The 13152-nt window shown below is 45.0% G+C and overlaps 1 protein-coding gene across 1 annotated transcript in view; it reads right to left on the bottom strand.

Moving 5' to 3' along the window:
* The window catches only part of LOC145354852 (actin-related protein 2/3 complex subunit 1B-A-like), a 45881-nt gene extending 34504 nt beyond the window's left edge, over positions 1 to 11377 (bottom strand). The window contains exons 1-2 of the mRNA XM_080206392.1: positions 11128 to 11377; positions 5571 to 5647 (exon numbers count right to left, since the gene is read on the bottom strand). Coding sequence (XP_080062518.1) covers positions 5571 to 5634 — 64 coding nt within the window. The 5' untranslated portion in view covers positions 5635 to 5647; positions 11128 to 11377. The remainder of the gene's footprint in view (positions 1 to 5570; positions 5648 to 11127) is intronic.
* Positions 11378 to 13152: the final 1775 nt, after the last annotated feature.

The raw sequence follows: 13152 nt of genomic DNA, 5'->3' as shown, positions 1-13152 counted from the left end.
TCGAACCTGGGTCCCTGGCGCCATGAGGCAGCAGTGCTAACCACTGTGCCGGTCTGAATGATGAAGAGCCTGTTTCCATGCTGTATATCTCTATGTTCTAAATCAAAGCCACATTCTGGGGGGGGGGTGAGAATTGGAATTGTCTGACTGCTGTTTGTGGACAGATAGCTTTGTGCTGGCGTCCTGAGTGTTTCTGGTTCTTCTAGTTAAAGGCCTGGATGTATTTTATTCCCAAAAAGAAGTCTCACAACACCAGCTTAAAGTCCAATAGGTTTATTTGCTACAAATAAACCTGTTGGACTTTAAGCTGGTGTTGTGAGACTTCTTTCTGTTTTTACCCCAGTTCAACACCGGCATCTCCACATCATGTATTTTATTCCCTGCAGGCCTTCGGTACAAGAGAAAGATGCAGATGCTGGGTTATTAACAAAATCTGCACAGACAGTGACCCAAGCTGGGAACTGAACCTAGGTCCGTGGTGCTGTGAGGCAGCGGTGCTAACCACTGCATCGTGCCACCCAATTTGAATTTGGTTTTTGGAGCAAGCAAAGAGATGGATTCAGGTTTGCCTGGTCCATTCTCAGCATTGGCTTTGTAACTTTACAAATGGAGTAAAATGTTTGTTGTGCATGCAGGATTGTTTTAACATTGGGCTGGGACTCCATCTCCGTTATGTTGACTGGAAACAGTAAACTGAGTGTTTTATCTTTAAGTGGAGGGTTTCACCAGGCCCAAATAGATCAGCAGTGGAGCTCCAGCATCAGCTGTCACTCCTTTAGATTTTTTAAAAGTGTAAACCACAACTTGGTAATATTGGGTCTTTTTTTCCCCCCTTTTTTCATCTACAGTACTAAGTGTAGGAATCTATTTAGTGAATAGCTCCTAGTGTTTGATAAATATCTGAAGAGATTGCGCCTCCCCAGACTCTCCAGATGGAGGTGACATTTTCACTCAGATCTCTCTGATGTGTTTGTGTGGAATTTTGCTGAGTGCAGTTCTGACAGCACAGTAAACGATGAGTACACAGATTACACTGACTTGTCAGCATGGCACTGTCAGGGTGCTGGCTTTCGGGTGAGTTGATAAACCTCTGCGCTCTCAGGTGAGCCACAGCACTGTCGCAAAGAAGAAAAGGGACATTCTCCACGATGTTCCGGCCAATACTTTCCCTCAAACAGTATCACTGGGCCAGATGGTATGGTCATTACCCACTTGCTGTTTAGTGAGACCTAGCCCTGTACAAATTGACTGCCACACTTCCTACAATTGTGACAGTAAAGACAATCCAAAACATACTTTTGTGGTTATAAAGTACTTCTCAATGTTGAGAGGTTTTAGAATCATGGATTCCCTGCAGTGCAGGAGGCTAAATCAGCTCATCAAGTCTGCACCGACAACAATCGCACCCAGGCCCTATCCCCATAACCCCACGTATTTACCCCGCTAACCTCCCTGAGGGGCAATTTATCACAGCCAATCTGCCTAACCCGCACATCTTTGGAACGTAGGAGGAAACCCAGGCAGGGAAAAGCGTGCAAACTCCACACAATTGAAACTGGATTCCTGGCATGGTGAGGCAGCAGTGCTCACCACTGTGCCACCCTCATGATAGGCACTATCTGGATTCAAGCTCCTTCTTTGGTTATTTTCAACCAGATTTCATACAAATGTGCCAACATCTTTACACGCTATTATATTCCAGTGTGATTTCAGACAGAGATTTTGGGGTCAATCTCAGTATATTAATTAATTATTCCACTCTTTGGTTTGATAATGGCAGCTTAACAAAACAATAACGTCTTCCGATGGGAGAAACAAAAGATTTGCTGATCTCCGCTAATGGTTGAAGGTGGGAGAAGGCGTGGTAAAAATCAACGGAATAGACACCTTAACCACGCTGTGTACCTGCGGGTGACTGGCACAGGCTCATCAATTCCAGAGTTACCACCTTGTCAGGATTATCCCAGTGTCTTCAGGAATTAAAAATTAAATCTCCCGTGATACCGCTGCCCACAACCAGGGGAAGCATCGCAGGACCTTTAGACAAATGGTTTATTTTAATTCTGTTTGAACACTTTCATTCATTAGTTATGAAAGGAGATGAGAATAGAGGGTTGTTGTTGCAGTTGTTTAGGGCTGTAGGATATGATGTGTTTAAATCTCTTGGAGTACACTGGACAGGCTAGGTTTGTATCTGCTAGAGATTCGAGGCAATTTGATTGAAACATGTAAGATCCTGTGGAGTCTTGATAGGGTGGATGTGGAGATGATGTTCCCTTTCGTGGGAGAATCTCGAACTAAGAGTCACTGTTTAAACATGAGGGGGTTGCCCATTTAAGAGAGATGAGGAAAATTTTTCTCTCCGAGAGGGTTCAGAGACTTTAGAATTCTCCTGAAAAGGAGGCTGACGCAGGGTCTTTGAATATATTTAGGTGTAGGTACCTAGATATCTTTAAGATTATCTTTAATGGCGGCACAGTGGTTAGCACTGCTGTCTCACAATGCCTGGGTTCGATTCCCGGTTTGGGTCACTGTTTGCACGGGTCTGCGTGGGTTTCCTCCCACAGTCTGAAAAAGGTACTGGTTAGGTGCTAAATTCTCTCTGTGTATCCAAACAGGCGCCAGAGTGTGGCAATTAGGAGATTTTCACAGCAACTTCATTGCAGTGTTAAAGTAAGCCTACTTGTGACACTAATAAATAAACTGAAGAGCAGGATCGAGGGGCCAAGTGGCCTACTCCTAAATAGTACGTACGCCCAACCAGAGTTGACCAGCCTAATACGAGTAGGCCAGCTGTGTGCTTTCGCAGATGTCAGACGGTGGATGGCCGTTCAGAGAGTTAAACTGAGAAATTAAAACACTGGCAAAATCAAAATGGGGTGGAGGGGAAAATGGAGGCACATTTTGTAATCAAATCTCAGCTCTGTCTGAACAGGTCCAAACTACCTTCTAGTTAACATCTCAGTCTGAAATAGGACTGGGTGATCATGCAAGCCTGGGCTGGAGCAAATGTTTCAATAATTGAGCAATCCTTCAGCATACCAGTGGCACTTAGCAAGTTGAAATGCGTTCTACCTCCAGGCAAGCTCCAACATTGCTGAGGGAAGGTATGTTTTGAATTTGAATGGAAATAATTGAATAAAACCAGCGGGATAGTAGCTAAAAATAGAGGCGCTTCATGTTGTTTTATGAGATTTGTATCTCTTTAAAATTGTTTTGAGGTGATTATTCATCAAAAAGAATGAATGTACCTTTGCATCCAAGTGTTTTTTTTTCTGTGTAGGAAGTTCACTGTAAATGTTTAACTAGCACCATGGGACTTTTCAAACTCCTCACTAATAAAATGACTGAGGGTTCACACGCAATTCCCTTAGTGAAGTGGTTAGCATTGCTGCCTCAGCGTCAGGGATTGGGGTTCGATTCCTGGCTTGGGTCACTGTTTGTGCAGAGTTTGTACATTCTCCCTGTGTCTGCGTGGGTTTCCTCCGGGTGCTCCAGTTTCTGCCCACAGTCCAAAACATGTGTTAGTTAGGTGCATTGGCCATGTTAAATTCTCCCTCAGTGTACCCGAACAGGTGTCAGAGTGTGGCGACTGGAGGATTTTCACTGTAACTTCACTGCACTGTTAATGCACGCCTACTTGTGACACTAAAATAGACTTTAACTCACCTCAGCCAAGTAGAAAAGCTGTGGTTCGCTGGGCACAGACTGAGATGGGATTCTGTCAAAGTGCAGCAATGTATTAGGAAAGGTTAAAGCTAAGCGGGCCTGAGCAACTGTTGAAGTAAGTCACCACTGGTTCAACAGAAAGTACAGTATGAGGGTACAAGCGGGACCAAAACTCAAAATCCTGATGAGCATTGAGTGCCACAGTGATCCTGGATCCGTCTGCATTTCATTCTCCGTAAACTTCCTCTTGTGTTTAGTCCATCTGGATTTTACATCACAGCACAGGCTGTTTCAGTAAGCGCGTACCCTTCTCGATCTGTGAATTCTATCAGCTTCCTCCAATCAGTCTTTTTATGTTGAATATGCTCCAGTAAATGGACAAAGCACGCCTTTGAAAATTTTGCAAGCTACTGCCGAGAGTATAGAACTCATTAACTTCAGCCATTTGAAGCCAGTGACAATCTCATGTGATATCTCTGATTACTCATTACTCTTCTCAGTAATTACAGTTACATCACATAGCCACTACTTTTCAGACTGGGTGAGCAAACGCCCAGCAATGGATGTGCTTGGACTAAAAGCTAATTTATATTTAACCTAATGACTAGGGCTCCATATTGCACATTCGTTCTGCTTAATGTGACAAGTTCCATTAAGTCACACTGCGATAATTTGCCGGTCTTGCCTTAGATATTCTCTTCAGTACAGCAATGCTTATTTCCCTCATTACTGACCTGAGTTTAAGCCTGTAACTATACTGCCCAATATTTCACTGCCTGGATATAACTATGAGGTGTTCTTGTTATCTGAACTGGATTCTCCTTAAATCTTTTCGAAGGCAGACAGAGAAAATGCTTGAGGAGAACAAATCAGGTGTGAAATTGTTAAGCTGTTTTGTTTTAGGACATGCAGATCTACAGTTATAATAACTGAGTAATTATACTCAGTTCATTCGGCGTTACCAGATTTTCAGAGACTCCCCAACGTGCAGGAGGCCATTCAACCCATCGAGCCTGCACCAACTTAGCATCATATGCACATCCACGCCCTGCCCCGCCCTATCCCCATAACCCCACATATTTACCCCACTAATCCACCTAACCCATACATCTAGGGACACTTAGCACAACCAATCCACCTAACCTGCACATCTTCGGAGGAAACCCGAGCATCCAGAGGAAACCCACACAGACATGGGGAGAAAGTGCAAACTCCTCACAGTGACCCGAGGTGGAATTGGACCCGGGTCCCTGGCGCTGTGAGGCAGCAGTGCTAACCATTTAGAGCAACGATTCAAAATATCAAACACGCTATGCAACTCCATACCTGACTTAAACTAAATCCACTCCTGGCCAGCCCCTTAAATTCTCTTTCTGAACTTTGCTCTTGCGGTTTCCAGTTTAAAATCTGACCCATTTTGAGGCTTTATTGGAGCTGACTTTCTTTGAAAACTCTTAGTTATTTAGCTCCATCGGTTCACAGCAGAAAGCCACGGTGAGTGTAACATGCTTATCACGCGCTGAGACAGGCTAACACATTTCTCACTTAGTCCACAGTAACACAACATTTTGGGTTAACACATTACAATTTTAACTCTCCATCACCCGAGTGGCTCTTTGACAATCAATTTGAAAACGCAGATGTTTCTGGAATACCTTTAAAAAGAACTTATTTTTCCCCAAACCCTTTCAGTGGAGCCCCACAAGCAGTATTGGGCACGGGGCTACAGAGCTCTGCAGATGTTAAAAGCTCCCCGAGGTTGGTTAGCAGTTGAAGTCAGGCCATCTGATTGCATTTACTTTATTTCCGGCGGGGGGGGGGAGCCAGGACAGTTTGATGTGTGTGTGTGTGTGTGTGTGTGTGTGTGTGTGTGTGTGTGTGTTTGCAAAATGGATACTCACGGGTCCTGTCTTTATTCCAGGCGTGACAGCTGATTGGTTCCAGCAGGAAGCTGTGGTAAGCCATTTCTGTTTTGGGACTGAAGCAGACGGAGGAATTAGTAACCAGTGTGGCCATGCATCGATACAGAGAGAGCAGCATGAAATCATCACTTACTTGTAACAACTGAGGCACACACTAATGGACTTTGCATAGCTTTAGATAAAATATTTATATCCAACTCACAAACCACATAAGTGGCCACTGCGTTTGCTACACTTCCTAAGATCTCTTTCGGATATTTTTCAGAAACATCTGGGTCACAGTTCTGGGGGCCTTTTCAAATTAATATTTCCTACTGATTGCCAAGACTCCTAAATAGGTGCCCAATTCTGTGTCCAATACTTCCAACCCACATCCCAGCTGGTACATGTGTGAAACTGAGAGATGAACCACTGTAGCCATAGTGTGTTCAACATACAATTCCCACAGTGCAGAAGGAGGCTATTTGGCCCATCAAGCCTGCACTGACAACAATCCTACCCAGGCCCTAACCCTACAACCCAATGTACTTACCCTGCTAACCCGTCAGACACTAGGGACAATTTACCAAGGCCAATCCACCTAACCCGCACATCTTTGGAGTGTGGGAGGAAACCGGAGCACCCTGAAGAAACCCACGCAGACAGGGGGAGAATGTGCAAACTCCACACAGACAGACAGTCACCCTAGGCTGGAATCGAACCCGGATCCCTGGTGCTGCGAGGCAACATTGCTAACCACTGTGCTACCGTGTTACCCATAAAACTGTCTCTGACCTTTGGGTGGCATTTAAGGTGCTGAGAGGCTGCACCTGCCCTCCTAACCATGCATTCTGTCTTCATAACTGCACTCTAGATTAGCCTCACTCACAACAGGAGTAAAATATACTTTTAATTTACATCTGGCTTTTCATCAATACCAATCATTAATATTTATAGTTTGTTAGCAATGATTGATGCATAGTGCACTAAATATCACCATTTCATCTCAACTTCTATACACATGTAAAAAGAGACCATTTAAACCCTTGAGCTCATGCCAGCTCTGTGACAGCACTATCCAATTAGTTCCACTTCCTTATTCTCTACCCAGAGCCCTGGAAAATATATATTCAAGTCTATGTTATGCATCTTGGACCAATTTTCTTCCTTCCCCAAGACTGTGACATCTTGTGAGAGTATGAATGGTCCAAGGGCAGCCATCCTGATTGGAGCTTTGACTGGATAGATACTGACACGATGTTTCTCTTTCTGGAGGAACTGTGGAGCACAGTTTAAAAACAAGGGATCTCCCAATTAAAGGAGGAGATGGAGGAATTTCTTCTCTCAGAAAACCATTAGTCTTTGGAATTCTCTTCCATAGACAGCAGTGTAGGCTGGACCATTGAATTCAAAGTTGAGAGTTGGATAGATTTTTTTAAAATCTACAAGTAAGCAGGTAGGAGAGCAGGGTTCAAGCTATAATGAGATCAATGATCTTACTGAATGGTACAGCTGGCACGAGGGACTCAGTGTGGCCTAAACCTGCTCCTACATTTTTTACGAACATCATCACGGAACCTCACCAGTGAATATTCGACACTAAGATTATCAGAGCCAAGTTTGACCCATCCCATAGCCAACGTTCAAGGCTACTAGAAACTGATCAGGAATGGAAACGCTGACTGATTTTCCCTAACCAAACAATCATACCGGACATTGGTTAACTTGAACCCTGGGGATTGTTGTAGTTTGTCTGGCTCAGCTACTCACCAAGTCAACATGCAAACCATGAGGTCAGCCCTAAACTCTGCACCTTAGAACCTTCTGCCACACAGTACTTGTGATTATTTTTCCAGCCATTCCCACTGCTGGGAGAGGCTGACCTGACAGCTGGGGACTGAAGATATCAAAATATCGAGCAGCAAAATCAAATCGATTCCACATTATCACTACTCTTCCACAGGGACTGGAGACCAACTAGTTGATGCATCGACCAAGACAAGCCAAAGTTCCCATCTTTCTCAGTGTGTAAAAGAATACTGTGAACACTGAGTGAACTACTTCACAGCACAACTCACACAAACTGAGTCTAAAGCCTCACTGTGTTAATTAAGATAGATATAGCAGGTATCTCAATGGCATCAACACAAGAGTTTTGTGTATTTAACAGGAGTGAGGTTTGGGTTTAGATTCTAATATTGAACCCCAAATCTGTTACCTCTCATCACCTAAAAGGACGTGCAGTTTAGGTGGACTGGCCATGCTAAATTGCCCCTCAGTGTCCCAAGATGTATAGGTTAGGGGGATTGGCCTTGCGAGGGGCTATGGGGATAGGGTGGGAGATGGGCCTGTGTAAAATGTTCTGTCAGGGAGCTGGTGCAGACCTGATGGGCTGAATGGTCTCATTGTGCACTGCAGGGATTCCAAAACAGAAAAGAACATGAAAAAGGATAAGAGCGGCAGTGCGTGGGGACATCATCACTTTCCAGCTTCCCACCATGTCACTCACTATAGTAAACTTGGACATATCGCCATTCCTTCGTTGTTGCTCTAACATCTTGCTACCCACCTTGGGAGCGTCTTCACCACATGGACTACAATGGTTCAAGAAGGCAGCCTGTCAAGGGCACCCGAGATGGGCAATAAATGCTGGTCTTGTCAGAAATGTCAACATTTCTTTCGATGTATAAAAGAACTCTGGCTTTTCCCTAATAACTGGGATAAACCCATCAGCTCAAAGGAAAGGGGAACACTGTCTCACTGAGAGGCACTCAGTACTTTCCAGCATTACTTGCTTTGGTGAACAAAAATGTACATTGGGAGTGTTAGTAGGTTGGGGGGGGTGGGGGGGAGGGGTTTACAATTCCCTAACAAGGGCAGTGAGCATTGGCACCAGCAGAAGATCACAGTCTCTAAAACAAAAAGAACTGAGGTGTAATTTTCCACTGAATTCACAGGCAGAAAAGAAAGTCTCAAAAAACACATTTTGTCCACTTCACAATGCCAGAGACCCCGGTTCAATTCCCGTCTTGAGTCACTGTCTGTGTGGAGTCTGCACGGGTTTCCCGGAGTGCTCCAGTTACCTCCCACAGTCCGGAAAGATACGCTGGTTAGGGTGCATTGGCCATGCTAAATTCTCCCTCAGTGTACCCGAACAGGAGCCTGAGTGTGGCGACGAGGGGATTTTCACAGTAACTTCATTGCAGTTTGAATATAAACCTACTTGTAACATTAATAAATAATAAACCTTTTTTAATTATTGGCTGGAGATATTGATCAAGTCACAGAGCCAGGTTTCAATTTGGGAAATGTTTAAGCTGTCCCATCCCAAAATACCGGGCATCAACGAGGTAAAAATAATTCCCATCAGAATTAAACGGTGCCTGGACTGAATGCACACATTAACAATGAGATGTTCTACTATCAGTAGATGAATGGCAATGCCAAATCTGGGTTGCTGATGTCAGGGATACTGGAATTACAGCTGCACTGGCTGCGTACCCACACGACAGATGCTGAGAATGCACTCGCTGAAGTTGTGGAAGGAAAGAGAGGGTGGAACCTCGCTCTGCAAAGTGTTCTTTTGCCACTAATGCGCCATTAAGTGCTTGTACTAATGGAGACAGGAAAACCCTGCCAGGAATACTGGAACAACCAGCCAGGACAGACCGTACACCCATAATCATGTCTGAGGGAGTGTAAAACCTTGAATACTGAAACTCAAATAAATACAGTGAATGTTGGAAATGTCAGTGTAGGGTGTGATCTTGAACCTGGACAATGATGCGACCAGACAGATCACACCAATGTTTGATCTTATTGTTCCTTTCCAGATACTGAGTAGGCTACTAAACCTTTCCACTATTTCTGATTTTACATTCAAAAGGCTTCACTTGTTTATAGGGTTGCCAGCTCTGGTGGACCTTATTCCTGGAGGTTTCATCACAAGGCCTCCAAGTGCCCTGACCTCCAGCTTCAGCCTTTGGCTGGACGGCCACCCTGTTCGTCTTTCCCATTCAATTGGGAATTCAATAGATTTCTGGTTACCAACTATCTTGCTCCTCAGTCCAAAAGCCTTTCTATTCCCATTAATAAGAGATGATACACAAAGAAAAAGAAACAAATCGTCTTATTTTAATGCCCTGCTGCTTTTTTCTCTTTGGTTGGTCTCAGCACTGGCCTGGAGGTTAATCATCAATTACTGGAAACTCCAGGTCAATACTAGAGAGTCAGCAACCTTACTTACACAGCACCTCTCACAACCTCACTGAAGCATGTTTGAAGCACTGTGAAAACGTAGGAGCCAATTTGTGCACAGCAAGCTTCCACAAACAAGATAAAACAGCCAGATAGATTCCTTGTGACAATGGTTAAGGAGTAAATACTGGCCACGACACTGGGCAGAACACCCCTTCTCCTCTTGGAATGAGCTTCACAGGGTTTTTTTTTACGTCCACCCGTGAGTTTTCTCTGGGTGAGGTTGATCAGTTATGCTAAATTACGCGTGTGTCAGGGGATGAGCAAGTTACATGGGGTTATGGGGATAGGGCCTGGGTGGGATTGTTGTTAGTGCAGACTCGATGGGAAATGGCCTCCCTCTGCACCGGGGCAATCCTATGATAGGGCAGATGGCACCTTGGCTTAACATCTCATTAGAAAGATGGCATCTCCAGCAGTTCAGGCTCCCCCATAGCCACCTCAAGACTGGTGCCAGAATCCACAACTTTCTGAATCACTGTGCCGCCAACCCGATGGTTAAGTGATGTTGCAGAATATAAAAAAACATTGAACAGAAACACACATCAGGAACAAAAAGTTTCCCCCCCGCCTCTGACTAATACATTCCACTAGTGCAACAGCCCACTGGTGACCACAAGCAAGCAGCCATTTCTATCACATCCTGTGGCAGTTGTCTCCTCCCCACTCACACTGCATTTCCCAAAGAAATGCAATCCAACTTCCCAGTGCTGGTGAAATAATTCTTTCCTAACGCCCCGTGCCAGAGCAAACAGGGACTGCCGAGCACCAAAACTCAGCCTCCAAGCAAAAATACAAGAGATTAGCTCAAAAATAAAATGACTGCAACTTTAAGAATGGGGAAACGAGGGGACAGGCTGGAAGCTGGCAAGGGCTGGTGTGTCCTCCAGTTCACACAGGGTTAAAACAATATATTTCTCAAGTGGTTGAGAGAGAACATACTGTATGTTTTTTTAAAAAAAAATTCAATGTCATAAGCTGGCTGAGCTTTGACCCATCTGAAGATATAAGCCTGAGTCACTGTTCTGGCCACAGTGACAGCTTAACGGAGGAAATGTTGAACTGTTTCCTCCCATTTGAACATATTACCCCAATATTAACAGTACAGAAAACACCTCTCAACTGTCTCAAGATAAACCCTTTCCCCCAGACAGCACTAAACAAGATGTTGTCACATCAATTGGGCAAACTTAATGGGAGCAGATCACAGATGCACAAAGTCAGGCTTCACTGAAAGAAACTTTTAACACAAACAAGTTACCCGCACCCAGAGAGGAGACATCCAAAACAGACAACTCACCTGCAGAAAAGCAGCAGCTACACAGCACTGTAGAATGGTCTTTTGGGAAGCGAGTTTGTGTTCAGTTCATGGACTCTGTTCCGTCAACATGAACGGCAGTGGAATGGTTTTAGAGTGAAAAAAAAGAAAAAAAAACTGCTTCAGTCAGAACCTTCCCCAACTTCCCCTTCCTCTCAGAGAGATCCGACCACTTCCTGATGTGGGTGGCTGACTCTTTCAGCAGCTGCCTTCACACACACACACACACACACACACAAATTCAGCTAACTGCAAACTCCCCTCCCTCACGCACACAGACACACAGCTCCAATTGCAAACTCCCCTCCCTCTCACACACACAGCTCTAACTTTAAGCTCCCCTCCCTTCCCTTCACACACACGAATTCAGCTCTACCTGCAAAACTCCCCTCCCTGACGCACACACAGATCTAACTCCAAGCTCCCTTCTCTCCTTCCTTCATACAAACTACTCACACACACAGCTCTAACTGCAAATTTTCCCCCTCTCTCTGACACGTACAAAGCTCTAGCTGCAAACTCCCCTCCCTCTCTCTCACACACACACACAACTCCAACTGCACTCCCTCCCTGCATTATACAAGCCACACACACACCCAGAAAGTTCCAACTACAAAATCCCCTCCTTCCCTCTCACACACACAACTCTACCTGCTTCTTACAAGCTACTCTGAGCTGCTTTTACAAAGTAGCTGGATGCCAAGCTCATTAACCCTCCATAAGCCACAGTGGCTCTAACATTCTCATTTTTATTCAGCTGGTGCCTGTTAATGCTAAAGGTTCCTTTGGTTCTCTATATTACTTTAGTTCCATATAGAATCCCACAGCTATAGGAGGAACACCATTAGTCCCATAGCCCTGCACCATCCACAGGATCTAACAGTGTAGGAGCCACACAGGAATGAGTGGCCTCTCTCTCAATGCTGTTAGATTCTAAGGATAATGCAGAGGGCGTGGGGTTAAATGGATATAGGTTCACCAATTGGAGCTGAAATGCAAGAGGAGGAACTCCAGTAAATGCTCCCTGCTATTTTTGTAGATCACAGTCAGACACTGGGGACATGGTGTACCATTCCAGAGGTAGGGCTTAGGGAGATAAGTCCTGACTGTTCCCCACAGATATTGGTCGTGTAGAGGATAGTTTCAACTGTGACATTCATGTGTACAAGGGCAATTGTACGAGCATCACAAGCCCCAAGCTCCATTCATTCAAAACGTTACCATGTGTTTGTATTCTGTCCTGCCAATCTGTCCCCACTGATTTCTATAGAATTCAGTCAACGATCACTGGGGGGACATGGTGGTTAGCACTGTTGCCTTGCAGCACCAGGCACCCGGGTTCAATTCCAGTCTTTGGGTGACTGTGTGGAGTTTGCACGTTCTCCCCTGTCTGCATGGGTTTCTCTGGGTGCTCCGGTTTCCTCCCACAATCCAGAGATATGCATGACAGGTGGATTGGCTGTGATAAATTGTCCCTACAAGACATATAGGTTAGGTGGATTAGCCGTGGGGAATAATATGGGGTTGCGGGGATGGAACATGGGAGAGGGTCTGGGTGGGATACACTGGCAGTACAGACTCAATGGACTGAATGGCCACTTCAGTCCTGTAGGGATTCTATGATCACTGGGTGGCAAACTTGATGGCTATAGGTGCTTGTCAATTGAAAAACTCTGACACAATCGATCGCATTCTTTCCTCCAAGTCAGACGGTCACCGGTTCACATTCCACTCCAGGCCCAAGGTGGAGGCTGACTGGGGGAGTGCTACATCGTTGCTTGTGCTGTCATTTGATATTTTGGAGATGGGCAGAGAATTGGCAAAGTGGGATTTTAGGAGAGAGATTCAGGGTGCCGGCTGAAGACACAGATGCTGAAGTGGATTTTGGGGGTGTGGGTTACCAGACAGAATATTTGCAGATGCCGGTGCTGTATTTAATGGTTATGAACAATGACAGCAATGGGACAAAGGTCATGAGGCAAATTGGGAGATGGAGAATCGATGGAA

The sequence above is a fragment of the Carcharhinus amblyrhynchos genome, chromosome 18, assembly GCF_965287045.1.
Source record: "Carcharhinus amblyrhynchos chromosome 18, sCarAmb.v2.hapA, whole genome shotgun sequence".
In the NCBI taxonomy this organism is placed as follows: Eukaryota; Metazoa; Chordata; class Chondrichthyes; order Carcharhiniformes; family Carcharhinidae; genus Carcharhinus; species Carcharhinus amblyrhynchos.
Note: the sequence above shows the minus strand (reverse complement) of the source record. Positions and strands in the feature narration are given on the sequence as shown.